Raw genomic sequence first — 27,951 nt, 5'->3', positions numbered from 1 at the left:
ACCACCAAGCAGTACAGAAAAGATCATCTTTAATTTATGAAATGAAGAATCAGTCTCAAATTTTGTTAGGAGTCACACAAATAACTTACAATTGAACGATCAAGAGCTACAGTGGCCTCACAGCAGGAACGTCTTGGTCCAAGACAGAAGGCAGCCACGTCCTGAGGCAAGGTGGTGGGTTTGTGGGCTAAGACCCCAGAGAGGGCCTGGCACTAAACGAAGAGCAGTGCACCCCTAAGCACGCAATGCTTTCAAATGCTGCCTGTACCCCCTCCTCCTGCAGGCACGCAGAGGACAGAGCTTTGCTTTGGCACATCTCTTCCACCTGCCCCCCAAACACCTTGCAGGGATTGAGACGACACTCCCTCACCTCAGGGATCCCTTTGGTGACTTCCTGCCCCGTCTGCTCCCAGCCAGAACCAGGGAGACCAAACGCCTTGCTCTCCTCGCGTCTGTGGCTTGACAGCCAGATGAGATGACCAAACTCTGGGGCTCCATTTCAAGGGGAGAGGCGCTGAGGTGTCTGTCCCTCTCCCCACAGAGGTAAAATCTCAACCCTGTGACCACCCAGCATTGTGTGAGGCAGGTCTCAAAGAGGAATCAAAGGCACAAAAGCAACACCTGGTGTCTCCTCCAGGCTGTGCTCTCCCCCTGTAAGAGCAGGAGGCACCAGGCTGTGCCACCAGACACAGCCCTGGGCAGGGAGGCACTTCCCTCGCCGGGGTTTGGGGTTGGTTCCCTGACCTCAGCCCCACAGCCCCAGCCAGCTTGGGAGGGGGCTCACAGCACAGCCGTGTGACAGTGCTGACTGGAAGGGGCTGTGGAGGGGAGAGGAGGGATAAACACAGGCAATGGGAAGCCAGATGAGATGTTCCAGCTCAAGGCTCTGAGCCCACTTCATGCCCAGCACCCTTCCCAGCCCAGCAGCAACGCCCTCTGCAAGGCCACAAAGGAGGGAGCCTCAGCATAAAACAAGCACAGCCAGCAGACCCTGGCTGTGCAGGATATTGTCCTGGGAACAAGAAATGCCTAAGAGCGGATTTGGTCCAAGAACCACAGCACTATATGCGGGTAGGGTTGTACCAGCTACTGGGAAAGGCCTTCAGGGTCCTCCCATCCCTGCTCCTGCTCTCCTGCCATCACCTCCTCTGTCACTTGGTCCCTCAGGAGCCTCCCACCCCACTCGCCACAGCTGCAGGGCTCCAGCAAGAACAGACCCTCTGCAAAGTCTCCTCCTGCTCAGCCAGCGAGGCTGCGGTTCCCCAAGGCCATACCTGGAGCAAAGGAGTGCACCAGGGACATGTCTGTCTCCAGCACACACTGCAACCCAGCACCTCCCTGCTGGGATGAGCAGCCCTCTGCTCCCTGGGGCAGGCTGAGATAAAATGTTCTTGCCCCTGTGGCCAAGCAATCTGACCCCGACCCCTCACACGCTGAACTTCTCTGCCTTCCCCAGCGACCACCTCCTGGAACGAGTAAACATTGGCATTACAGCATTTCACAGTTGAACCGTAAACACTGGGGTTTCTCAGCCCGCAATCCCTGCGCTTAGCCTGCTGTCCTGCACCAGCTGGGAACCAGCAATGCCCCAGGGGCTCAGGCACCCCTAGATCGTTTTGACTTCTGGTGCTCGGCCTTGCGTCAGGCTTTGGCGCTGAGCCTTCACCATCTGCAGGCGCTTCCCATGCAAGCTGAACTGAGACCAGCTGAGGAGCTGCAGCAGCGCACACGTGATGGGTACAAAGACAAGGAGGTAAAAGCAGCCCTGGCGAAGAGTTGGCTCCAAGGCTGCAGCAGACTCCACCTTCGGTTGGGCACTCACCACGTTGCTCAAGGGATTGCGCTGGAAGATGTCGTAGCCTGGTATCAGAGAAGAGTTTGTGAGACTGGGGACGGTGAGGACGGACCCTCGTCCCTTCTCTTCGAGTGACTGACCTCAAACATGCAGAGACCAGGCACAGCTTAGCAAGCCCTCTGCACCCACCTAGGGCACAGGACATGGTGGAGGACACTGAACTCACAGGTCTGCCCTGCTGCTTGCCCCAGGAGCTTCCTTACCTGTGTACGCACAGAGCAGCCAGGTGCCGATCAGAGGGGCAAAGGTCTGGCCCGGCTTGGTGACCAGAGCCACCATCCCAAACAGCAGTGCCGAGGCCGCCTGCTTCCTACGGTTCAGGACTAGATCCTCATCCACCAAGTCGGTGACCACCAGGTTGAGCAACTTACAGGTCCCTTCCGTGAACACCCGGTTGCTGCAGAAGAACAGGCAAAGCACTGAATAGGGGCACCAAGAAATGATGGGAGTAGATGAGAGATCAGAGAAAACCTAGAGAGGGATGAGAAAGGTTCCCCAACACTGAAAATAAGAATTTCAGAAGGCTACGGGAGGGGAACACTGCTAGCAATAAGCCTTGTGTACCCTGCAGCAATGCCTTTCATCAGTCCTGACCTGCTGCACAGACAGACCTGGGGACAGGACACGCTGAACCAGTGGTGAACACGCAGCTGCAGCACATGCTGAGGGCTACGGCTGCAGAGGAGAGGAGCTCAGCAGCTGGGAGAGGCTGCTGTAGGCTGCCACCAGCCCTGCCAGGTCTCCCGAACATCACTGCCTCCCTCACCTCACTGCAGGCACAGCTCGTAGATTCTGCTGTGACCCGTCCCAAGCTCAGGTGCAATCAGAGCTGGGAGCCACATGGCTTCCATGTGACCCTCGCTACTGCTCCCCACCTCCCACTCCTCTCCATGAAATGGAGACAGGTCATTTCCCCTCCCAGGTGGCAGAGAGCAGGGGAAGCGAGTGCTGCCTGCCTACCTGGCAATGAAGATGCAGAGCAGGTACACCTGATCAGGTCCTGCCAGGAGCATGACAACGCTGAGAGCCAGCTTCAGGAAGAAGAGTCCTCGCACCACAGCATAAACCCCACAGCGGCGGCAGAGGGACAGGAAGTAGAGGTTGTTGAGATGGGGGGCAATGTAGGAAACACCTGAGCAGAGACAGAGGCACAAATAGCCTCAGGAAGTTTCAGTATCCACCATGCCCCAGGACTGATACTGAGAGAGGGGACAAGGCTGGCTATCGCCAGCAGGGCTGTAGGCACACAGTACAGAACAGCCCCCCCACACATACAGAAGGCCGCAGCAGATTTGCACAGTGGCTTTGCGGCACAGCACACACTCTTCCTACAGAGGGAGGCCTTCTTCCATCAACCTCACAGGCAGGAAGGAAGAAAAGACTTGCAGAGTGTCACGCAGGGGCTGGGACTCAGCCCTGGAGTAGAAATGAGAGGGACAGGGCAGCATGACCATACCTGGCTCACACAGAACCCTCTGAGGGTAACTCTAGGACCAGTGCCCACAGATCTGCGGCAGCCTGGAAATGGTCTATACACCACAGAGAGAAAGATATTTGAATAAGGGCTGTGTTCCCTGCTGCATCCTGGGGACACTATCTGCAGCCACGAACGCTCAGGGCAATACCTCCATGGTGTCTAGGCCCGAGTCCAGAACATTGGGCTCGTCGCCAGTAGAAATGGCTCCAAGTTACTTCTCTTGTGCCCAGGAAGGATGACTTGGAGGTCCCAGGGAAGCATGAGGGTGTGAGCATGTGTGAATCTTATAGCCCAGAGACCAACGTGTGAGCACACCTCTCCACAGATGGAGTATGGGAAGAGCGAATCCAGACTCAGGCCAGGGCCTAACCCAGCTGCTCCCTCCAGTCCCACCTGAGACTCACCAAGCAGGAAGGATCCAGTAGAGACAGAGATCTGGTCTGACAGCAGGTGCTCCAGGAACAAAGGGAAGAAGTTGCTGTTAAAGTGGCAGTGAAAAACCTGTGAAGGCAGCATGCAAACGAGCTGGTCAGCATGAAAAGCAGTAAGAGAGAACAGAAAAAGCTAACAGCCCTCTAGGCTCTGTTCTCCCAGGAGCCCTGTGCCAAGGGACCATGCAGGATGGGCCTGGAGTACTTCAGCAGAGCAAGAGCTTGGCTGTGGATTTTACAATACTGTAGGCTGAGACTGCAAAGCTGCAACACCACCAGCCGCACCCACCGCATGCCTGGGGTCAGTACCGCTTCCCAGCTGCAGAGGCATTGCTTGCAGAGCACCTGCTCAGCACGCAGTGCTGCTGGGGCCAGCAGGGCAAGGAGGCAACTGCAGTGACCACAAGGGTTCGGGGAAGACAGTGGCATGGCAGGAGGTAGGAGGCAGCTATCAGGACAAGGATGAGGTGGTAGTGAGGCTCGACCACTAAGATGCAGAGCAGCACCAAGAGCCTGCGCCTGAGGGCACCTGAGGGATCCCCAGGGAGATGGGAGCTGTAGTTGCAGCACATAAGGAAAGCTGGGCAGGCCACCAGCATTTGGTAGTAATCACTGAAGAGGATGAAGAACAGAAATGGCAAAAGCCAGCTGGGAGGCACATCCAGCTGGACAGTGAGAACTGTACTGTGAGCCTCAGGAAAGCAGGAGACTGTGCTGACAGCCATACCAGCAAACTGCACTCCTGAACTTGTCCCCACCACGAGCCAGGCCTTGTGCTTCTGCACCCCAGATGGGGCTGCACAGAGCTCAGCCAGCCCCTGTAATTCAGCCTATGCTGCAGAGAGAGGAAGGAGCACCCCACAGCTTGCTCAGGAAGTATCCTTGGGTCACAAGCAGAAAGAGTGGCTACCAGCTGCTGAATTAGCCAGTGTGTGCAGGAGGCTCCACGAGCAAGTGGGTGCTGGAAATATCTCTGCCCTTCCTGGGGAACTCAGACTGCTAAATCACTGTCCCAAACAGCCAGAGCCAGCACACATCCTCTGAATCACTTGTCACTGCTGCACCTACCTGGACGAGGTTCATGCAGACAAACCAGAGGAAGTTGCGATGCCGGGAAAGCTGCTGGAGATACTCTGCCAGGGTGATCCTCTTCTCCTGGGGGACAGACAGTTTCTCAATGTACAGCCTAAAGGGAGAGGAGGGAAAAAAAGCAACTGTGAACCCCTCACACCAAGCAGGGGAGAGCCCCCAGCTCTCTCTGAGTAGATGAAGAGCTGTCTCTCCTTAGCTCTAGTCCCAACTTCCCTTTCCCTGGAGCAAAACAGAACAGTAGAGGCTACAACAACATTTGCTTATTGCTAGCAGAACCACAGGCAACAGGTCTCCCAAAGAACATTTGTCTTCTGAACCCAAAAATCAGATTTCTGTCCAAAAAAGCATTCTTTTATTAGCCATTCCACTACGCATACACTCCTCCTCCAGATCCCTGTGGTTAGCTCACCTGGCAGATCTCATCAGGAACTGCTGTGTTAGTACAGCATAATGCTGGCAGCTCATAACAAAAGATGACAAGTGAGGCAGCCCAAGGAAAAGCAAGGGAGCTGAACAGGGAAAACCAGCTGCATCGTGGCCCACCGACAGCCCAGCCACATCAGGTAACTGAAGCGAGCAAAAGGGTAAGAGACATTTGCTTGTCCAACTCCATAGGAATGGGCAGCAAGGTGGTCTCACGCTCAAGCAGGAATGCTTTCATAAGCTGCTTCTGACATTTTGCCACTCACAGGCCTCACTGGGTGCTCTAGATATTAACTCATTTCATGTTCCAAACACTGGATGGCCATACAGTGGGTCAGGGCTCTGCCTCCAGTTTGGGCCAGGGGTGTCACGAGATAGTTTTGTCCTATTCTCAGAGGGCATTAGTAGCCAGTGTGACAGAGGTGATTCTGAAAACTGAATCAACAAACAAGAACCACAGATGATTAATAAAAATTTGCCTCATCCTGTATCTTCCCACATGTTTAGTTTGCTGCAATGCATAAAAGGACTCTACAGATCTACATCAAGCCTTTGTTCCTGCCACGGAATTGGTGACACTTACTCTTTTAGGGTTGATTCTTGGTCCCATTTCGCTTTCCCATCAGCCTCAAACCGCTGGCGGAGCAGCTGCGTGGACAGGGTAAAACCAACAATGGAGCAGAGGGCCAGCACGATGCAAAATATGCGAAAGGAAAAGAAGTTCTCTTTGTTCCACACTGTGTAGGACATGAAGACAGAGAGGGAGCCTATGGCACTGAAGAGGGAGCAGTAGAAGTTGAGGCTAGTCCTGTCTTTTGCTGAAACAGCCAGGTCTGCAAGCAAGGCATTGTGATGGAGGTCGACCATGGTGAGAAAGCTGTCGTACATGCAAAGGCAAAGAAGGAACTGCAAACCAGGATGAGCCCAGGCAACCCAGAAAGCCAGGAAAGAGATGGCAAAGAGGGGACCATTGTGGCTTAGCGCCCTGAGCCTCTTCAGAACTACTTCTGGGGAGGAAATCTCTGCTCCTGGCCTGCAAGAGAAGACAAAAACTTTAGACAGCTAGACAAAACCCTACATGACCATGTATTTTCCCTCTCCAGGGAAGTCATATAAGCAGCATAGGCACAAATGCAGCTTTTGCTCATGCAACATGCACCCATATCAGATACCTTCTTAGCTAATATGTGAATACACTGAAGGTATGGGTTTAAGAATGCCAAAAAGCATGAAGGAAAGGGTCTTTTTTTTCTCCAGAGCAAGCATCTCTTTGATAGCGCTGCACTGTCTGTGCTTTGCACAACATAAGTTATTTCAATGAGCACTTAAAGTTTTTACTAGCTGCAGGAAGCCACACCATAATTTTCATTAAACACTTGACATGAAGACATGAGAAGTGCTAATGGCAGCAGCGATCCATGATCCGGGGAGTTTGGGAACAACTCATCTGAGGCATTCCAGGTGGAAAGAATTGTCCTTCCTCCCCCTCGCATCTCCCAAACCATGCACAGACACTCTTCAACACCCCACTAAGAGGCTTGCTCATACAGCAGGGGCTTGAGATTTTAGATGCCCATACTTTAGGTTCTATACCACTTGTAATTGTTAAGGTTTAGGGTCACATCTACCTGATAGGTGCGTGACTTCCTCTCTACAGCCAGGTACTGAAATAACATGCAAAAAGCATAGTACTTCACACCAAGGAAAATAGAGGTATTTAAGAGTTCCATGCCCCAGAAACCATTCCCATGCCATCATTTTAAAGCTGCCAACTTCACATCACCTCCCCCAGAGACTAAACAACTTCCAGCCTCTACTGGAAGCAGAACTTAACTTACTGCTGTGTGCTAAGGAACACCCGGTCGCTCAGCCAGCCGAACAGAGGGTCATTGAGGCTGTTCCAGATCAGAAACACTGTCTAGGAAAGAAAGCAGGACAGTAAAACAAACCACAGGACAGCTCCCACAAAGACTCAGTTCTGTTACTGAAGCAAACAGCACTGAGCTGGCACAGCGAACAACCAGCAGGAACTGTTCCAGCGCACCCCCCTACCCCCTCACCGCGGTACAGTTCCTCTGTCTGAGGCAACTGCCACATTAACACAGAGGGACCAGTGGCTTTCCCTGCTTGTGAAAAACCCCAATGTCCCCAGAGGAAAGGCAGCCTTGAGAACAAAGTCTCTGGGTTTTCTATCCCAGCTTGTTCTCTGTTTATGTAAGTGGGGAAAACTGAAAAGCCCAAGCTAGCACTCACATGGCTCCCTTGCTCCATCTCCAAAGGGGAACACTGCTATTACAGCTAATGCTCTTCAGGCTTCTAGGCAAGGAGTAGTCTTGATTTCAGAATGTCTTAATTAAGAGGGAAAAAAATCTATGGAAATTACTAACCTCTCCTATCCAAAAGGACAGTTTATCAATCTTGTAAACAGAAACAAAGGTGTCCACGTAGTACAGGAGGAATACGTTGTGCAAAATGGAAACGAACAGTGACAGAGACCCGTAGATCACTGCAGTGGGCAAATGAAAAAGACAAGCCAAGAGTCGCAACCCCATGTTGGTGTACTCAGTGTTCAGCTCCCTCAATCACCTCCATTTCAGATGGGATGTCTTCTCCCAACCCCTGGTACACTTTTGTTGGGGCCAATCCATTGTTGCTCCTGCAGGAGAGAGAGAGAGGGAAAAAAAAACCAGATTCAATTTCTTAAATTAACTAAAAGTTGAATAGATTAATTGGTAAATCTTTGCCAGTAGAGATCAGAATTCACATTGCTTCAAGAAGCCGTTCAAAAGTGGATTGGAGGGGATTTAAGAGCCTAAAAGCTGTCTGCTGCACTAAATCTGAGGCCAGGCTGTGGGCTCCCGGGGGTACAACTGTCTCTTCGTGAGCAGGCTGCCCCATCCTTTACCCTGTAAAGTTCTTTGTTATCCAGCAAGTAGCTGATTAGCTCTTTCCAGCTTGTTAAAGGCAAGGTCACAAGAGGAATCAAGTTAGGTAGCTGCAAATAAGAGAGCCACCTTCAGAAAACACACATAGTCACTGACATTTTCAGGTACCCCTGTAAATTTTTAGCCAAATAAAAATTACAACAGCTGTGATATAATCTCGCATGTACATACTGCTTTCCCCCAGCAGTCACAGCTGACTGCACCTGGGCTGTCTTGGACAGGAGTTATTTATGGCAAGCAGCGTTGCTGCTTTGTGGCATGAAAAGACACGAGCAGAACATGACAGCATGCAGCAAACATGCTGCCATCATGCAACAAAGGCAACCAAGAGTCACTTAGCAGCTGTCCAGCTTGTCTTGGGTAGCCTGAATTTTAGGATCAGTGTCTGAAATAAAGATGCTTTGGTCAGGCAGCAATATATACAGAAATAAAACAAGTGGAACCAGCAGCCTTATACCAGTACAAGTCACTGTATGTTCACAGGGGACTGAGGTGTGAGGCAAGGACAGGAGGTGGGATCATCATCCTCCTGCAACATACTCTCATGCTTTTCAGACTAAGCCCCCTCTCACACTCAAGTTGCTACAGACCAAAGGCAAAACACAAGGCACCTCTTCAGAGGCTCTTGTGTATCTGGTGAGATGTTAAGGGTTCTTAAATCAGTGTAAGTCAGCTTCCCCAGCCCGTGCCATCCTAAGAAGCTCTGTCCACAGTGTACACGAGAGGTGACAACAGGGTCACTAAACGCTGTCACAAGCAAGCTAAACGGCTAGAAGTCATTCCCATCTCAGCCCTCCAGGATCCGCACTCACCCACCTGATATATGTTGTGGGGACAAGTTCATAGTAAGGATGAGGATAAGAATGAGCACATCAGAAACGGGAAACTACGCACCAGCCAGCTTTCTTGGGCTTGAAACATCAGCTGCAGCAAGCGGAAGATCAAGAGGAAGAATAAACGGCTGGGTATGAAACCTGATGAAACTCCAGTCCCATTCAGCATTTCCCAGAAGCCATGAGTCTGCCCACTTCTAGGCAAGATGAGAAAAGCAAAAATAACTTCCACTCTGCCTAGCCCAAGGAATTCCTCATAACTAGCTCAGAAGAGGCAGGCGCAGCATTTGTTCCAATCAATTACATCACTAGACTGAAACTGCACATTGGCTCCGCTCCCAGCCAAAGCACGAGACTTCAACTGGATACAGCTGCAGAACCCTGGTGGACTCATGGAGCAGAGCCACCATTCTGCATCCCTACCATGCCAAAACCCACGGCCAGATAAAAGGAAGACACAGCCTGGAGGGGAATTCAGCCAAACAATGAACTCTTATAGGTGTAATTAAAGACAGACAAGCGTCAAGGGGAAATTGCATTTTGTGCGGTCATGAATTGAAAAGGAATCAAGAATGTGTTGTATAACGATGAAGGTTAGCAAGAGCTAAGCCAACTGACCCACCGATGAGTCCTGTGCCTCTCACCAAGAGCCTTCTGCAGAAGCCTGGCTCAAGGGCAAATGAAGCCACCAGAGCACTGGGTGCCTTCATGAATGGGACAGAGAACAAGCAGACAGCATCATTTTGCACCACATGAACCTCAGTGCATCCAGACCTTGACCACTGCGTGTACATCTAAACTCACTACAAAATTCCTGAGACACAGAGATGAGGGACATTGAAGAAGGGCAACTAAAACAATCAAGGGACTGAGGCAGCTGCTTGCTGAGGAAAGATTAAACAGCTGGGACTCCAGGCAGAGAGAAAAGGCTGAAGGGGGATATGATCAAGGTTTACAGAGTACCACACACAGTGGATAAGGTGAAGGTGGAACTGTTGCGTGCCAGATCACAAGAACTGGGAGCACTCACTGTAACTAGCAGGAAATCAGTTTAAAGCACATGAAAATAATTCTTTACCTGACAGGAAGCAAACATCTGACATTTGCTGCCAAAGGAGGTTGCAGAGGTGGGTGGCAGGTTCGAAGGATTAAACAAATTCATGGAAAACAGCTGTACACAAAGAGCTGCAAAAGGGAACTGGCAGAGGAATCACCTCTAGCATCCCTAATCCGAGGGCTGCACTTGCTAGGGGTGGACAAGTGGAAAGGCCCCCAGGCAGTAGCCAGGCTCACACACTTCCCCTAAGCAGCAACTCCTGGTGCCACTGCGGGGCAGAACGCAAGGCGAGACAGGCCAACAGCCTGACCTGCTAGGGCTATTTTTAACCTGGACTTGAGTTCACTACCCAACACCTGTTTGAAAGCAAAGCTCACTCTAGGCTTAGTCCTTACCGCTGCACTTTACACATGTACGATGCTTCACTAAGCACATGTTGCACAAACCACAGCTGCTGGTTTCCAGACACCTCATTTTGTCATTTACATGCTATGGTGCTGTTTAAAGAAGGTGAAGTTCTATCTCCTCTCCTTCTCCCTCATCGCTTCCTCACAGATGTGCAAACCCTCCAGCCCACTGACATTTATAAGTGATTTCACTTTGCTGGGATAGTAGTTAGGTCATTCTTTACTTTTTATTTTCCCTCCCCATCCACAAATGTGCAGATGAAAAGAAACAGATCATAGTTGCCCGTAAAAAGTAGATTTTGCTTCTACATCCAAAGCCCTGTGTTATTTAAGCTTGCCACACTGGTATTTTCATAACCTTTTCCTTGGAATGGAGCATTACTCATTGAGTATGTCAGAACTTTTCAACATTAGGCTTGAAGTAGGAATGGGAAGAGGAGCTGCAGGAGGGAATAGCTACCATTCATACATGCTGAACTTCTAACGCACAGTCATAAAGCAACAAGCTCGTAAATTAGAAAGCAACTAGCCTTTATTTCAGAAACTTCCACCTCCGCTTCTGACATCTGGCGCTGCTCCTGCCAGTGACGTTTGCAGATCTTATCTTTTTGAGAAGGATATTTGAATACTGGCTACCAGGAAAGCGTTGCTTTTGTTTGAGAGTGCTGGCATATGGCGGCTGGAAACACACCGCAGCTTGGGGCTCCACATATGCTTTAACTTCCTAGCCAGCTCACAGCTGGATTCACAAGTCATTACGTCCCACAGCGACTCAGCAACCCTTTGGCCGTACAACAAGACAGAGCTTCAGCCTTCCACAGCTGAAGCTGGTTGTACTGAGTTGGCCACAGAGCCATATGCATTAATCTTGGCCTAACCCAGTCTTCTAAGCAGGACCAGATGATTTCTATATGCTGATGTTGCCACTCAGGAACCCGAAATAATCATCTGCAGACATGACCACAGTAACAGGATGACTCTCCTGTTCATTATCCACTACATGGGTAATATAGGCTAGAATATCCCAAATAATACTTCAGGGTATGTCTGTGCTTGCTTTAGCTATCATTACGCTGCCTCTGTTGCATATTCTGGATTTTGGGTGGCTTACTAGCTAAAGCAGAAGGCCAGAAAAATATACCAGCTCTGTGTCTCTGCTTCCGCTACACAATAAATCCACCTGCTGGATAAACCACTGAAGAGGGGATCCTATTTCTAGACATTCCCCATGGCCAGACAGGACTGGGAAGCCAGGCTGGAGCTGTACCCATTAAAAAGCTGCTGCCCTCTGACCTGTCCCTGCATAGTGCCTGGTGCTGGGCACCTAAATTCCTTACAGGCCCCATGAGTGACATTCTCAGTCAGAGGAAACAGTCATGGGTGTCTTCATCTGGTCAGGCTTATCCATCAATGACAAGTCCATTTTGCAAGCACAGACCAGGTTCTGCACACTTCTTCCCACCCCACGCATGGTACCCCAGGGAGCTAACAAAGCACAGATTCCTCCGTGGCTACTTAGATTCTGGCAGGACTCTGTTCAGTAAGAAGGGAAATCCCTCCATGGAGCCATTTCACTAAATTAATCTGAAAGAGCCTTCACTTAAACCAAAAAAAGTCTCAAAATCCTATTCCAGGAAAGCTCCTATCTAGACACACACTCCACAAAATTTAGGCTCCTCTGACCAAACTTTGATCCCATGCACCCTCTTAGAGGCAGATATATCTCCAAGATTCCCAATTTCTCCACCGTACTACTTCAGAAATCCTAACGCCACATTTCCTCAGATAATCCACCTGTGAATGGAGAGTTTCAAGGGAACCTCAAACACAATCCCACACGAAACATTAACAAACTCCCCAACATCAGACTCCTGGCAGCCCGACATCTGAACAGTAAAGAAATAAAGCCTTTGAAAACCTGATACCACCTGGGCCAGGCAAGGAAATGTGCTACTTTGGAGAGGCTAAGAGGACATTTCCCAATACTGTTTACTAATTCAATAATCACAGATGCCTCTGTATCACGAGAGGGTTGGTAACACCCTTATTACAGGCAATCATGTGCTTCCGTCAGGTGCTTCCCTCACTCCTGCGGAGTTCATACACGTCAACAGAACTGCCACGCGGACGGCAGTTAACATCTTGAAACAGCTGGTAGTGTCTGTGGAAATGCGTTCCAGCAGAGCAATCTTGTTAAATCAGATCTCATTCCTTAAAGAGATTACAAGGTTCATTAATAGAGGTAACCGGGTAGATCTCATAGTCCTGGAATCCAGTAAGACATTTGACTTAACAGCACACTGCATCCCTTTTCTAAACAATTCATTGTTTTACACTGCAAGAAAAATGTATTAGATGAAGAACTGGTTTCCCATGATGTTACCACCAGTGTTAAGTACTAATCCTGTAGCAGATTTCCTCAGCACTGGTAGGGGGACCATTGCCAGGTAACTCTGGCCTCAAATTACAGATCTGGAAGTAAATATGAAACCCTTACAGAAAACAACTCTAAAGAGCAGAATCAGAGAAGCTAGAAGGGATTACTACACAGACAGAGCCTGTTCTTGTTAAGACTTAACAAGAAGCACAAGGTGAGAAGTCCTTTTTGCTGCTGTACCCAAGCAGCGGCAAGCAGGAGTTTCTGCTACACTAGCTCCACCTTCTCGCCAAGGAGCCTTTTCACCTACGCAAACCTTTCAACGCTGCAGTCACCCCCCAAACTCCCCAGCTTTGACCACCAGCAGCAAAGGACTGAAGGAACCAAAGGACTGAAAGAATCCCAGCCACCAAAGCCAGGGGATTGCTCTGTAGTGTTTAGGCCTGAAAAACACAGCACTTGGTCACCAGCTAATGCAGCCGACATCCCCCATGCAGGAAAGAAGCAGGGGGAGGCAGGCAATGCCTGCAGAGCAAGGCTGGAGACATGGATGCCATTGCTTTGGCCCCCGAGAGGGCGAGCCCAAGCAACGGTGCCACTGCCAGCACCCCACCTGCAAGGTGCCCCTGCGCTGAGGGGAGGCCTCCAGCCCCAGAAAGGAGGTGGTGGCCAGGCAGGGGCATGCCTGCCGTTTGGGTGGGCTCCCCAACCAGGCCCCAGGGGGCGGGGGGCCCGCCCGGAGTCGTGTGGCGGCGGTAGGCCACGGGTAGGGCCGTCAGCGACGTGGCACCCGGAGCCGGGCTCCACACCTACAGGCGGGGCGGACTCCCCTCATCACCTGCCCCACGGCAGGGGAGGCGGCAATGCCAGGCCCGCCTGCGCTTGCTGGGACCTTACAAGGGGGCGGGAGCGGGACCCCCACTCGCTCCAGGGCGGGGGACAGACGGACCGAGACCCCTGCCCACGGGCACTGACAGCAGGCAAGGCGGGCACCCCCCGTGCCCACGTGGAACCATCCGGAGTAACGTGGAAAGGTACACGCCGGGATCCTACCAATGTGTGTGGGGGGGGGAACCCCCACCCTTATTAACCCCACCCGGACTGCCCCACTGCACTGAAGGGGGTGCCACCCCCACCCCGCCCGGACTGCCCCACTACACTAAGGTGGGGGTGTCTCCCCCATCCTGCCCAGACTGACAGCCCCGCTGCAGGCGATGAGACAAACCCAGGCCGGCACCGGGGTGGGGGGGAAGCGCCGCCCTGCACCCCTCCCCGCAGCGCCTCCTACCTGCGTCCGTTACCGGCGCTGCCCCCGCCGTTCCTCCGCCGGAGTGCACACCCGCGCATGCGCACTCGGCGGCCTCCGGACCCCACCCTGGGCCTGGCGACCATCTTGCGTCCTGGCAAGTGAAGCCGCCATCCGGCCGCCATCTCGTGTGAGGTCACCTCGCCGGGAGGCAGCTGGAAGCCGCGCCAGCTGCCGCCGCCGCCGCCTCCGTTGTTTTAGCCCCGCCCCTCAGTGAGCGGGAGCCGCTCCGGGAAAGAACTCCCCTGGAGCTTTTCTAGGCCAGATTCTCTATGATCCATTGGGCCGGCCTGCGGGAGACGTGCTTGTCGCCGTGGAAACCGTGGGGCGCGGGGAGAAATGGGGCCCGGAAGCACAAGATGCCCACGGGTGAAGGCAGCTAGCCTCTTGGTGTCTTTAAACCCCTCCGACTGCTCTAAGGGAGCCCTGAAAGAGCATTGTGCCAAGCTGCCAAGTGAAAAAGCAGAAGCAAAACAAACCTGGGAAAGGCTGAGGCCACAAATGTGCCGCTCAGGGGCGCATAGACTTCCCCTGTCATCCATCAAGCACCCTACTTGTCTTTGGTCTTAGTCATCAGCTACTAAATATAACTCTCAAGATTTAGTTTATATTGTCCCAAGTATTACAGAAATTAGAGACACCTTGGTTACTTAAAATACCTCTTTGGTGCTTTCTCTAAAAGAAGCAACTCCCAGTTTTGGCACACATATCACTTTCCACCTCTCACAACAGTTGCTCCCTATTCACAAGCCTCACCATGGAAAACTGAGGTGAAAGCCCAATGGCTACATTCAGAAGAGTATCATTGCATCCTAGTTCTTCCCACCATCTTTGTGTGTTAGATTTGCTAGCAGCTTCCTCAGCAGGTCTTTTTTATAAATTCATAGAAACGAGGCAATTAAGAACAGTCAACAGGTTTTGTAATTAAAGAGTGATTTGTAGGTACTTAGCTTCAGCTGTTAAGATCATCTGAAGAAGAGCAAGGCATTAAGCATCCTTCAGGAGTATATTCTGCTATAGCACGTGCACTGAGCAATGATAAGGTGACCTTACAGACCGAGTCACCCTTTTTTAAACCTGTGTAGGGATTTGTAGCTGTAAAGGCCTACAACAGCACAGGTGGTTACAATGAGGTAGTGCTGATGGGAGCCACTTGTATGGCTTCTTACTTAATTGCAACCTACTGAATAACTAGTGGGTACAAATACTAGCTTAGTTGCTTGTGGTTGGGCGTGAACAAGAAAAGCTTGAAGGGGGAACAGAAAAAGAGAGAAAACGTAGGGTTTATTTTTCAAAGTCTTTAGTGGTGGGCTTTTCTCTATACTATTTAGTCAGTTTTACTCAAATTTTATAGTTTATGAGTGTTGATAATAGTGCTTTGCTGCTTTGAAGAAGAACCTCAAGCTTCGGTGAGTGCCCTTGAGGTTTTGCATGCTGGCTTCATGTGCTGACTTTAGCTGTTCTTTTACTTGTGTCCTCTCTCCTTACTATACAAAATTTCTTATATTCAAGTTGTATTTTTTTTTTCCCTGTAAGGCTCCTCACTAGCTAAGACACGTACCTTGTATTAGCTTTAGTAGCTTTGTCTATAAGTGGCTAGGCTTAAAGTTACCTGTCTGAGCACGTAATAGAATTGCTGAAGGAATGAGCTTCCTGTTGTGTTCTTTAGCTACAAGGGTAGGGCATGTTCAAACAGGTATTGCAGCCCTGGTTACTACAGGAAAGCTTATGCAAGACATGATGTGGTATCTTAGTGTGTCTCCTGGCTCTGTATGTGTCATTGAGGTACATCAGTGAAAAAGAGACTGTAGAAAGCAATCTGCTTTCTTAAGATCATATTGCATGTCCTGCTGTTTTTTGCTTCTCAGTTAAGTGAAGGCATCATCTTGGCTGACTTTTCTCAGGTTGTGAGTACATGCACACTGAATAAATGTCTGTCTCTGCTTTCTGGTATTGTGACTAAACCCTTGTCTATGTTTGAACGTCTTACTAGTTACAATGGCAAAACAGTAGTAGTGCTAGCCTAAATGTTTGTAGTGGTGGTGTACAATTGAGGTGTGTTGCACTTTGCTAGGCTTTTTGGAAACACAGATGCTTAAATCCCTCTGGAGGCAATGCCTTTTTCACCCCAGCACATCTGCTCTTTTATCTAGTAGATGTAAGTCCAGTAGCATAACTCAGTTGGGGCATTGATTCATGCCAGCACTCTAGCCTGTAACTTTCCTAGCATTTCCTGCCTGTGAAAGATACTAATGTAAATTGTTAATGTTGTGTGATGATAAGCTTTAAATGCTTTAGTTTGGAAAAAAATACACAGAAGGGCTTCTCTGAGCAATTGTGTTCTTGGAAATGCAAGGTTGCCTTTTGATTCCCATTAAAAAAAATAAATCAATGTTACTTGTAAGCTATGTTCTGTATTGTCTAAAGACCATAACAGAAGGTAGTCAGGTTTTTTTTTTTAAAAATGCATTACAGTGTTGTAGATAGCAGACCCTGCAGCTGTTTGCCTTGGTAGATGCAATAAGAGCAGTATTCCCATGGGTAATTCTAGCTCAGATGTTTGAACTTAAACTAGAAGTACAGTGTGTATTGCTGTTATAACAGAAGGCTTTTTTTTATACACTGAAGGGCTGACATGTAATACTACCCCAAAGTCTGGATAATGTGTTTCCTGCTCTGTCCCACCTCTTGGGGTGTAGATCCTGTAAGATCTAGTACAAATTCATAAGAAGTTATGCCTTCCTTGTTTCTAAACATACATCCTAGATGCAGGATGCACAGGAATAGGATCCAAGTGTATTTAAAACACAAGTAGTTAAAAACACAAATGGCTTGCTGTGACATTGGACACTAATGTGTGTCAACAGGTAGAAGAAACCCACTGTGAACATGAAGCCCCTCTGGAGATCCAGGCTGTGTAACCTGCTAAGGCCTTTGCAGGGTGCCTGGAGCCTCTCCCAAGAGTGCTTCAAGGGCAAAGACTTGTAAACAAGCAGCTGAGGGAGTGGGATGCTGTGAAAGCATAAAAACAGCATGGAAAACATTTTGCTCTGCTATGCAAACTGTCCATGTGTGAGATAAGAAAGTGCCTACAGGTAACTGGAGCTAGGCAGAGGAATCAAGGCTGAAGTAGAATTATTTGTCTTGGAGTGTGTGAAGTAAACTATATTAACCAGGAGGAACCAGATAATTATAGTGGTGCCTGAGGCAACTCTTGCAGGGTAGAACCTTGCAAGGCCTCCCATACCATATCAGTAATACCACATAAGGCTGAGATTGCCTTGGTAATGATATCAGAAATGCCAGGCTCTGTTTCAGATGTAGCAAAACTGAGACCAATGGGCAAGAAGTAATGAGGGGTGGATTGTCTGTTTGGGAGGAGACTGGCTGGAGGAAGCACAGCATGACCGTGGCAAAAAAAGTGAATGCTGAGATGAGAGAAAGAGAATAAGGTATAAAATTAAATGAAAGAATGAAGAAAGGTGGGACCAGCTGACCACAGGACTGCAGACATCTGTGGTTGGTAGTGAAGCCTGAGGACCCAAACCCACTGGGATGCTGGAGTGATGATTCTTGGACAACCTGCTGGAGTCTCCATCAGGTCTATGTTGGAAAGACAGTGTGGAAGGGAAGGGTGATACCCCTGGAACTTGATAGCAGTTGTGTGGTTCATAAAACTCAATTAGTAGCTTCACAGTTGTGTGCAAAATGATATGAATAACCATGAAGTACTAGTGGTGTGTTAATGAGGTTATTATCATTTGGTTTACCTATTGGTGTCATTGATTGATAAAAGTCTCTTCAGTTTGTTGTCTTAAGACTGCTATCTGAAGGGGGCCAGCTGGGCAGAAGTGACAGCTGGGGGCTTGTCTGGGATCTCGCAGTTTGGAAGCTTGAGCTAACTGACACTGAAGTCTTCTGTTTGAAGAAGAGTGTGTGTGGATGGAGATGATGGATATTGGATGATCTCTTGAGTGAGAGGAGGAGGGGGGTCTGTTTGTGCAGGCTGTGTTTGAACATGGAGGGGATCTGTGGGACTGTGAAGACTATATCATGCAGATTAAAAAGTGCTTGATTAAAGAAAAGACTAGTAGTGTCTAGATAGAGCTGTCTCTGGGAAAGAGTTTAGATCAGAAAAAGTTGGAAGCTTTTGATAGGGCAAACTGGGATCCTGAGACATGAGGTGGGGAGATCAGAACCTCAGGTGAGGGAGACCTGATGCACAGGATGGCTGCAGTGGTTACTGGGAAGATGAGGCTGGTGGTGGTGGTAACTTCAATAACACAAGCTATGCCGTGGGGAAAGGAGGACACGTCAGGAAAGGGGAAAGCTTGGAGGAAAAAAAGAGGGCGTGTGTGTGTGTGTCCAAAATCTGGACTTTGGTGCAGCAGACATGTCTACCCAGGGAGATGCTTGAGGGTTGACAGTGTCAGGATCACCTTGGCAGTGGGCAGGGGTGGTTTCCAGAGTTCTGCCTGTTGATGCAGTGACCCTGTGGTAACACTCACAGTGTTTTATTCTTGGCAGTACAGCTGTTTCAGACCTGCTGTGTTTTCCAGCAGCTGCAGTGAGAGTAGGAGGAGTGGTTGCTCCAAACCTCTCTGTCAGCAGTGACTTGCATTTTGACTGCTATTTGAGCGGGGTTATGCAAGGGGGTGGTTTTTAGATGATTGGAGGCAAGTAAAGACTTGTGCTGTGATGACTAGGGCTTTTCCTGGTGGTTTGACTTCATACAGAGTCCGAGTTTTGCACAGACCTCGGAAATAAATGCCAGACTCATACTAGATTTCAGTGCTTTCTGGGAATGCTGCTTTGAATAGCTGAAACAAATCTACTCCCTCTTCAAAGGGTCTGTGTAAGGGGTGACTGACTGTAATACACATTAACTGCTATTTCTGTGGTTACCAGTGCCAGCTGTAGCTCTTTTCTCTGTGGTGTACTAGTACTATCAGAGTTCAGAGGGAGCAGGGTGAGGAATAGGGTCTTCTGGCTTCAGAATGGAATCTTCCCTCTTGTTTGAAATTAAGGGATTGTTTGTGGTGGAAGAGCTGGGAGTAGTTCTGAGCCCACTCCTTGGAGAGGAGCATCAAGTGCAGTAGGTTTTGCATTAATGTCCTCTCAGCAGGTTGGTGGCTTGCTCCGCTCTGGAGAGGGAGCTGGTGTGTCTGAGGTCCTCTAGGCTGTCCATCCCAAAAGGACCTCTGGTATCAGCTGTGCTCATGGTATCTTTTCAGTTGGCTTGGGCAGCTGTAAGACTTTGGACAGTGAAGTAGTTCCTGATGGAAAGGTCCCTCCTGTGGTGTGGCGGGAGGCTGGGTCGGATCTCCAACATTGCCAAGGGAGTTCCTCGGACTGGGTGAGTGGTGAGGGCGGGAGAAGGGGCTGAGGCTGCTTGCAGAACTTCATCTGGGGTCAGTTATACTGCTCAATGTGACAGAGGAGGAAACACACATCTTCCTGGCTGAAGAGCCTTGTAGACCAGCATTTTTGCATTCTACAGACCGATGCCCTGCCGCTTAGGGCTGCTCCAGGCTCCTCAGCTGTGCTCACAAAGCTAAATTTTTATTAGACAGGTTCAGAGATGAGTGGGTGAAGGAATTGGTCCAGTCTGGAAACCTGGGCTGCTCATCCTGCTGCCAAGGTGAAGGTGTCATCCCTCAGCTACTGTTCCTGCCCAGCTCTGTGCCCCAGGGGCAAGCAGGGGGCCCACAGCCGTCTCCATCTGACTGCTGCCCTGTGCTTCTGCTTTCTTTGGTCTTGCCAAAATATATAATTTAGCACAAATGTACAAAACTGTCTGGATTGGTGGGTTTCTCCTGTTTCTGCTATTAATGTGTCGTGCTTCTATCTCTCAAACTTTCTACCTTGTAGCCTTACTGCTCTTTGAGTCATTAAGCTTTCATTCAAAGTACCCACTCTTCCCTGCAAAGCCCTCTTCTTTCTGGTGGGCTGTTTTCAAGCTGCTTTCAGTATTAGTTATCTTCCTTTACGTGTAACCACTAGACAGCACAAGGGAGCATGGCAAATAGCCTCACCCCTTTTCTGAGAAGTAGAGGCTGTGTGTTCTCCTGCCTCACCAAACTTTTGGTCTAGAAACATCTGAGAGGATCGGTGTAAGATGACACTGGTGTAATAGCTGCCCAGCTTTCGGTACGGAGTGACAGCTATGCCTGCAGGAAGCAGGGTATTGCTACGTGCACTGTGGCTTTACAGAAAATTAATTGCGTGCAGAAGTCTGACTATGGTGGAACTCAGGGCTCAAGTGTGAAGCAGACATCTCCTCCTGAGCTGGCCTGCTGTGCCTTGTGAGCGTGGGAGCTGGCTGCTCAGGCTGCTGCTGCTGCCTGTATCCAGGCTGTGCTATGTGCTTCTGGAGAGGCTGCAGGGATGCAGTGTATATGCAGGAGCAGGGCAGAAATAGCCACACTTCATCTCAGCCCACCTCATAGCATCTGTCTCCCTTTCTAGATGCTATGAGAGCTTGCCGCTTCCAAGAAGTCAGCCTTCCCTTCAGGCTGTGCTGGGCTCTGCCTGGCAAATGGGAAGGAAGACCTGATCCCTGCAGCCCTGGTTTGTTCTGATCTTAATCAGCTACTGCCTTCTGGCACCTTGTTGTACTAGGCATTATCTGTAGTAACCTCTTGTGGAAGTATTTAACGCTCCTCGCAGTGCTTCGCTGGGACAGTGTGGGTTTTCTAGAAAAGAAGATAAATTTAGAGAGTACAGCAAAAAACCTGTGGTGCTCTTTCACCTTGTGGGGTGGGGGTGTGGGGGGCTTGGGTCAACAAAATCTGAAAGTTCTTCCATGGTTAAGCAGCACTGGTGTGGGAATCTGTCCCCTTAGATAAAAATTAAGGCCTGAAGGGACCTAACTTGTAATGAGCTATTGCGCTTTCCTTGAATCCCTGTATTGCTGCCAGGCATGTCTGGCTGAGTGAAGCGTCCCCTTTAGGAAGGCAGACAAATGCCTCTGTCCTAAGGATGACCACTGGTGGCAGAGGATCAAAGCTATTGTGTTGTGCTGCATGGCTTTCTGTGCTGCTCTCCCACCTTCCCAAGAAGTACTTGAGTTTTCTCCTGGTTGAGTTTTTCTTAAAAGACCTTGAACAATCTTAGGTTAGCAATAGTGGGAATGGAAGTGACAAGGGAAAATAAATAAGAAACTTCTTTGACATAATCTTCTCCCATGCACTATTTCCAGCCACTAGGATGCTAGATAAGTGTGTGGGACTCTTGACACCAGAGCCGTGCAAGACAAACCTTAGCTTGATTAGTATGTTGGGTTTTAACCTCTCACTTCCAGGGCAATCCTTGAAGTTCTGGTTTTTTTCCAAGACCTTTGCCAAAGCTTTGTCAGATGGCAACAACTTTGCACAGTCTGCTCAAAATGGGGAGACTAACTGGAAATAACTCATGACTTCTTCATCCCCTTGGTAAGGGGAAAATGCTTTTGCAGTATTCATCCTGTACCCTTAATAGTTGCTACAGAGCAATGGCAACAAATCTGTGGTTTTTGTGGGGTGGGGAGAAGAACAGGGCAGGAAGAAAGCCAGAAAGAAGAGTCTGAAAGTTTGGGTGCTGAAACACTGGAGAGGAAAAGGCAGCTAGGTGGGATCATAGAATTGTAGAATGGTTTGGGTTAGAAGGGACCTTAAAGGTCACCTAGTTCTCCTCCATCCTCTTAGTTGGGAGCTGATCACAGGGTGATGGCATGAGGAAAGAACACTCCTGGTCAACCCTTAGAGTAAAATGGATGGCTGTGCCCTCTCTTGTGGGCTGAATGTCTAAGTTGTATTGGCTTTTGGTATGCTTCATTAGAGAGCATACTGAAAGCCATCTAAACCTGTTCAAACTTCCAGCCTGACCTGAGGACCAAACTAACTTTGGTTGCTGCTTCAGGTGGACAAGACTCATGACAGGTGACGCTCATGGAACTGGTTTCACCAAGACAGACACACTCTCCAGAGATGAAAGATACTGTATGAAGTTTCACACTCTGGGTGCTGTGGCACACCTTGTGTGTTGGTCTGTGACCATGCTACTGTCAGGCTCACTTTAATATCTCTCCTAAAGACTGTGCAGTCTGGCATGGACTTGAAAATTCACATCATCTTCTGTTTTCTGCAACTCGGTGACTTTTGTGCTCCATGACTACCTAAACAGAAAGCTCCCCAAATTCAAAGCTAGTTTGGGTGACAGTAAAGCTCTACTGCCCTGAGACATGTCTAGCAAAACCATGGTCTTCTGTAATGCTAGGAAGTAATTTCTGCTGCTTTAGATACTAGAAAAGCCTTTCCAGCCTTGGGCATTTCTGTATTAACTAGTGGTGGGCTCAGCACCTATAGTAACTATGTAATAGAGCGGTGAAACAAGATCTTATCTGTACTTAAGCTATCGAGTGTACTCTCTGGCTTTGTATTGCAAACATTGCTTGACTGCTCCATAGCAACTCTGTCTGGGTCAGTTCATGCTGAAGCATGCTTTGCTCAGCAGATTAGGTATTTTGGGAGCTGTGGTGTCAGTCTCCTTGTCCCACACCAAGATGTGTGAGGAGGGACAGGCCATGACAAATGGCTGTGCAGTGGGTGAGGGAATTGCTGGAGTCAGCGCTGGCAAGCCTGGAAAGAGTCTGAAGTACCATGTTCTCACCACGCAGGGATAACAAATTCACTTCAGGTGGCTGTGACCTTCTTGGGAGTCTTCTCTCCATTTTTTTTTTTTTGTGCCAGGCTTCTCATTCAGCTCTAGTCAAGTGGGGTTGAACACTTTTCCAGCAAGATCAAAAATGCTGGAAAAGCTGAAGGGAGAGGCTGCCTTGTCCTTCGCTGTGGCCTTTCTTACTGGGTTGGTCCCTTGTTGCTCCCTGCTGGCAACCACAGCTCCCAGTGCTGAGCTGGGGAGGTTTGGCACCCTGGCACAGACAGCATGGTGCCTGCCCATCCACCCTCTGTCTGTGCCACCAAGGAGCTGGTGTATATTGATGGCTGCTAATGGCTCTCAGGACCAAGGAGGCCTTTAGCAGAGCTCAGCTTGAGCTTTAAGGACTGTTTTGCCCTTTCCTGCTCAGGACATCCAAGTGCCAGGCAATGGATGTGATTTCCTTCATCCCCACATACTCCCCCCTCCCCCCCGCCCCGAAGGCATAGCAGAGCTTGAAATTGGAGCAAGGGAGGAAAGTGGATGGTAGCCTGAAGAGACAGATCAGCCAGGATCCCCTCTTCTGTTCTTGTCCTATAACCAACAGGGTCCACCCGTGGTCTCCCAAAAATCTGCCTCTGGAAGCTGGAGCAGCCTGAAGGTCAATATGAACAGGCACTGGTGTGATGGTGGGGTAAACCATGTTGTCAGCCCTGGGAGCACAAGGCTGCAGCTCTGGAGGGTCAGGGCAGGAGCCTTGTGCCTCCTGCATACCAAAACACTGCTGCAGCACACCTAATGGTTCAGAGCAGTGCCATGCCTGCAAGCCAGGAGCTGGGATTTGGGCTCTTGTGCTTGCAAAGGTAAGCCTCTATCGGGGCACTGCTGAGAGTGGTGGTGCACTGGAACAGGGTGAGAGCTCTGTGTAGGGGAGCAGGCAGGGACAAGGCAGCACAAGACAGCTGTGCTGCAGAGCCCAGGAAAAGCAAAGCCAGCCGGAGCCCCAGCCGCCTGGCCAAGGCTTGCCCCGAGAGGTTTGCAAACTTCCTCTGGGGCTGTGAAGTATTGTCTATGCTGTGTCAGCTGTCAACACCCTCCTCCTGGGTGATCTGCTTCCAGAGAAATGTCTTGACTTATGTGGTCAAGCATGTGACAATGATGCCCTGAAGTGCTCCCAGCCATGTTTAATCCTCATTTTATTCCCCCTCTTATCTCTTCAGTTTGCTTCCTCTTGCAGGCCATCCTGCCTGGGTGAGCTACTGGCTTGTTCCTCTTATTTTCGAGTCCAAAATCAAAGCAATTGGTAGCTGTACTCGGGCTGCCTTGGTGTTAAAACCTGAGTGATTTAGAAAGCCTGTTACCCCTTTCTCCCTCAGCAGCTGGGAAGGCCCAGGGGCATTGATGCTGCCAGCCAAAATACAGTGTGCTGCTGTGAATGGTAGATGGAACATGCATACTTTTTTTTTGAGCATCAACTAGGTGAGGTGACAGCTTCACCAGGGCTGTTCCAAACTGCCATAAAGCAGCACACTGATCCAGCAGGAGGGATAAGCTGGGCTTGCCTTGTTTAGCTTGATGTAAGCAAAAGCTACACAGTCTCTCTCCAGGTGATAGATCTAAGGAAATGATCCTGTGGATCTCAGCAGGGATGTAGGGTTGAACTGGATTAAAAGAGGCACTGAGACTGATTTCTTTTTAAGAGGCCTTTTATTCCATTTACCCACCTTGTGCTACCATTCATTTACAATACCCCTCTGGATTTTTCTGGTGGTTCTAAGTTAGGCAGGCAATGTGTTTGCAAACTAGCTAATAGTCTCATTCAATAAAGGTCTAACAAAGGGCTCAAACAGGGTGCAGTGGAACAGCTTGCTGCAGGAGGCTCAGCTCTAGACCTCTTCAGAGCAGTCAGGCAAACTTGAGAAGAGATGTTTAGGAGCCCTCAAGCACAGAGGGGCGCCCCGCCCTGTCCTTGCCTGGTGAGTGCCTGAGCTATGCCCTGTTGTAAGCTGGGAAACATCATGGTGCCTGCTCCCCTCCTCACCTGCTAGTGAGCTGGGGACACCTCGGCCAAAGCTGTTTGAGCTTTCTTCATTTTGCTTGAAGCTGTTTTGAGCCTTTTTTGTAAGGGCTTTAATGAAGTACACTAACTTTTTTTTTTCCCTCATGTCTGGGGGGGTGGTGTTTATGATGGGCTTTGTCTCCTAGGCTGCAGCTCTTGTTTAAGGGTACTGCCTTGTCTTGTCTAAACACCCTAGTGCTGTTCATCTGTGCAGCAGGCAGATGTCTAGCTCTGCAACCATGGCAAAAGCAGGCTTGAGCTTGTGCATATTATGAACCTCAAGGGACAGGAACAATTTGTGCCGGTTGATAAAAAGAAAAACCTCCATTGTGTAGTACCCAGTACTGCTTGTGGCAGGCAGGTTCTTAGGGGACTGCCAAATTTCCTGTTAGGCTGGAGGAAAGCACTGGACTGAGGAATGAGTTTCATCTTACCACCTTGGTTGACACCTGCGTGAGAGACAGCTGTAGTTAAGGTTGAAGCAAAAAGAGCTTACAGGATCTGAACTCAGGGGGAAGCCTTGCTGCCTTTAGTTCTGTGTATGGTCTTTTCTTGTCTCTGGTAGCAAACTTTTTTAAATCCCCATCCTATGTACAGCTTCCCTTCCTGCCCTTGGAGAGGACAATGAGTCACGGAAGGACATTGCTTAATGCCTTGGATGGTGCTTGGATTGTCTGGTGAGGGCAGGCTAGGAACAAATTCAGCTGTGGGTCAGAGTTGTTCAAGGTAGTTGCACACTTAAATGTGAGTGGTAACTGGTGAGAACAAAACAAGGTGCCTTTACATGAGAACTCTTCAGGGAAAATGTAGGTGTGCCTGGGTTTTGCTCTAGAAACGAATAGTAGGCACAGCTCTTGTTTGTTTATCAGAATAGAAGCAGGGCTTTGGGAGGATGGGGAGGGAGTCAAGGACAGTTGAAGATGCTTGCTTGTTTGGTTTTTCAAGATCTCCTTGTCTGGGCAGGAGACAGCTGAAAAGATTGCGGCCAGCTGGGCTGTGTCCTCTTTCTTCTCTTTGCCTGCTTTATTTTCTTACTTCTTTCATCTGTACTTGTCTTCCCCATTTTTATGTCTCCTCAAGGGTCTCTAGCTTCTTGTAGTCTGTCTTGCTGCCTCCCAGCAGTGCAAAACCATGTCACAAGGATGTGAGGCCATCTCTTCTGCGCTCAGTAGTTTTTATGCCAGCTTGTTCCCATCTCTGTAACTCCACGATCTGTGTGGGTTAAATGAGTCTTGCTGAGCAGCCAACAGGCAGTTGCTGGTAGGGTGGCTGTGCTTGTTCTTGGTATGTTACTGCCTTGCAAGCTGCAGATGTAGGGAGCTCCTTTTCTTAATTAATTGGTATGCTTACAGTACTAGGCATATCTTCTTATTCAGTCTGGTTCTGGAATGTATATAACCAATGTAAATTCTTTTTCTTCCCTTCCTGTCCTCGCAGCTTTTGAGACTAACTGCTCTGGAGAAATGTCGCTTGTGTAAAACCCCAGTTCTTGTACCATGTACCAGCCTGGGTTTGTGCCGCGGGAGTATTACCCAACAGTGATCCCACCTTCTGCCTACCCCTACACACTGGTGCGGACTGGGAGAGCGGAAGATGTGACTGGCTCTGTGATGTTCCCTCCCATCCACATGCACAACTTCTACAGCCAACCCACAGCCTTTGTGGTGGACCGGAGCGGCTACCCTGACTATGTGGGAGGTCAGGTGGAGTATCATCATCTCTACGGTGCCTCCAATCCCTACTTCCGTCCATACTACACCTGGCACTTTCCTCCCATGGTCCCCATTCCTCTCTACAATCCCTATACAAACTACAATCCCTATGCCACCTACCAGAGGTCAGATCAATATCGAGACACGTGGCCAGAAGGCTTCACTATGAGAGGGGAGCTTCAATGGGGAAAGCTTGGAAAGGTGTTTGGTCCAAGGAAAGACCTCCCAGAATTTGTGAAGGATGATCTCCGGAGGGTTTATGGCACCTACCCACGGACCAATGTCTCCATAACCTACCGGAGGGGGGAGTTCTTGGTCAAGGGAGACCCCAAGGTAGGAGAGCAGGAATATGCAGTGGAAAAAAAAGTCGTCCAGCGGGCTGTGACCCCCAGTGCCAGTGAGGCAGATGAAAGCAGTGAGGACTGGAACCGTAAAAGGAAAAAGAAATTAAGGTATTGATGTGGTCAGTCATTTGATGGCCAGATGCTCCAAAGCCCTTGTGGATCCAGTTGGCAGCTGTTCTTGGTACAGCTGGCAAGTAGCACAAGCAATGGATGCTATCACTCCTGTTGGCTTTTAACTGCTCCCCATCCTCCAGAAGCTTACAGCAGCTTTACCCTGTTTGATGCACAATGCCCATCCTGTGAAGAAACCACATGGCACTTGACTGTGTGTCGGATCAGCTCTTTGGTCCTGATTTTGAAATTAATGTTTGTTTTCCACTGGTTTGGTTGAGTGGTCACAGTTGGGTGGGGGAATTTCCAGACAGCAGCCCTTAATTAGAAGATGGGCTTCTTCCTACCCTGTCCAAGAGATTGTCCTAGAAGCTGGTTCCCTTCCTGGCATGCAGCTAAGGAGATCAAAGCAGGATTTCCTCCAGGCTGGGGGCAGTGTAGGTCCCAGAGGAGAGAGAGCTTCTTGCACACTGTAAAGAGCAATTGTCTGCATATCTTGTCACTGCTGTTAATGACCGTACCATTGTGCTTAATCACCATGTGGTGCCTGTACGCAGCACTTCCCTACGCACAGTGGAAAATCCTGGTGTCCCCATCCTTTTACACTTCGTAACCTGATGCTTAGTTCTCCAGGCCACGTGTCCTTGTTGAAATTGCTGCTTGAGGCCCTGTGCTGGGTCTGACTTGGCTCTCATTGGAAGCACTGGCTCTCCAGCAAGGCTACTGGAGTTGTGTGAACCACAGTTTGGTCTCTTGGAAGGGTGGACTTCAGAGAGTTGTGCTGGAAACCTGGAGTGTTGTGAGGGGCTGGTTCTGACTTTCTTGCAAACTTTTGTACCTTTTAAATGATTATAAATAAACAATAAAAAAAACCCCACTAAATGC

General features: G+C 49.5%; 2 protein-coding genes across 7 annotated transcripts; one reads left to right on the top strand and one right to left on the bottom strand.

Annotated features, from left to right (window-relative positions):
* Window positions 1-12: 12 nt before the first annotated feature.
* SLC68A1 (solute carrier family 68 member 1) lies at window positions 13-14,343 on the bottom strand. Of its 3 annotated transcripts, none has more exons than XM_075107387.1 (9): window positions 14,186-14,343; window positions 7,865-7,934; window positions 7,117-7,196; window positions 5,862-6,311; window positions 4,832-4,949; window positions 3,737-3,833; window positions 2,816-2,987; window positions 2,059-2,252; window positions 13-1,860 (listed from the first exon to the last, which is right to left on the bottom strand). In XM_075107387.1, exons 1-9 carry the CDS (start codon window positions 14,326-14,328, stop codon window positions 1,607-1,609), a joined length of 1,578 nt encoding a protein of 525 aa, XP_074963488.1. In that variant the 5' UTR covers window positions 14,329-14,343; the 3' UTR covers window positions 13-1,606. The 3 variants fall into 3 exon arrangements, with proteins under 3 accessions (XP_074963488.1, XP_074963489.1, XP_074963490.1); XM_075107388.1 differs by having other exon boundaries at window positions 7,666-7,934; window positions 14,186-14,256; XM_075107389.1 differs by lacking the exon at window positions 14,186-14,343 and adding an exon at window positions 9,118-9,253 and having other exon boundaries at window positions 7,666-7,934.
* Window positions 13,738-27,951, top strand: C12H10orf95 (chromosome 12 C10orf95 homolog). 4 transcript variants are annotated; one of them, XM_075107391.1, is made up of 2 exons: window positions 13,738-13,931; window positions 26,337-27,951. In XM_075107391.1, the coding sequence occupies exon 2, from the start codon at window positions 26,396-26,398 to the stop codon at window positions 27,068-27,070; it is 675 nt and encodes a 224-aa protein (XP_074963492.1). In that variant the 5' UTR covers window positions 13,738-13,931; window positions 26,337-26,395; the 3' UTR covers window positions 27,071-27,951. The 4 variants fall into 4 exon arrangements, with proteins under 4 accessions (XP_074963492.1, XP_074963494.1, XP_074963491.1 ...); XM_075107393.1 differs by lacking the exon at window positions 13,738-13,931 and adding an exon at window positions 15,917-15,988; XM_075107390.1 differs by lacking the exon at window positions 13,738-13,931 and adding an exon at window positions 15,976-16,110 and having other exon boundaries at window positions 26,337-27,945.

This window comes from Phalacrocorax aristotelis, chromosome 12, assembly GCF_949628215.1.
Source record: "Phalacrocorax aristotelis chromosome 12, bGulAri2.1, whole genome shotgun sequence".
Lineage (NCBI taxonomy): Eukaryota > Metazoa > Chordata > Aves > Suliformes > Phalacrocoracidae > Phalacrocorax > Phalacrocorax aristotelis.
Note: the sequence above shows the minus strand (reverse complement) of the source record. Positions and strands in the feature narration are given on the sequence as shown.

Coding starts and splice junctions, on each gene's coding strand:
- SLC68A1 (XM_075107387.1), bottom strand. CDS start 14,328: ATGGCGGCCGGATGGCGGCTTCACTTGCCAGGACGCAAGATGGTCGCC. Junction 2,988..3,736: donor TACTGGATCCTTCCTGCTTG/GTGAGTCTCAGG, acceptor GTCTCTGCTCAG/GTGTTTCCTACATTGCCCCC. Junction 2,253..2,815: donor CTCTGCATCTTCATTGCCAG/GTAGGCAGGCAG, acceptor GTTCTTCTGCAG/CAACCGGGTGTTCACGGAAG.
- C12H10orf95 (XM_075107391.1), top strand. CDS start 26,396: ATGTACCAGCCTGGGTTTGTGCCGCGGGAGTATTACCCAACAGTGATC.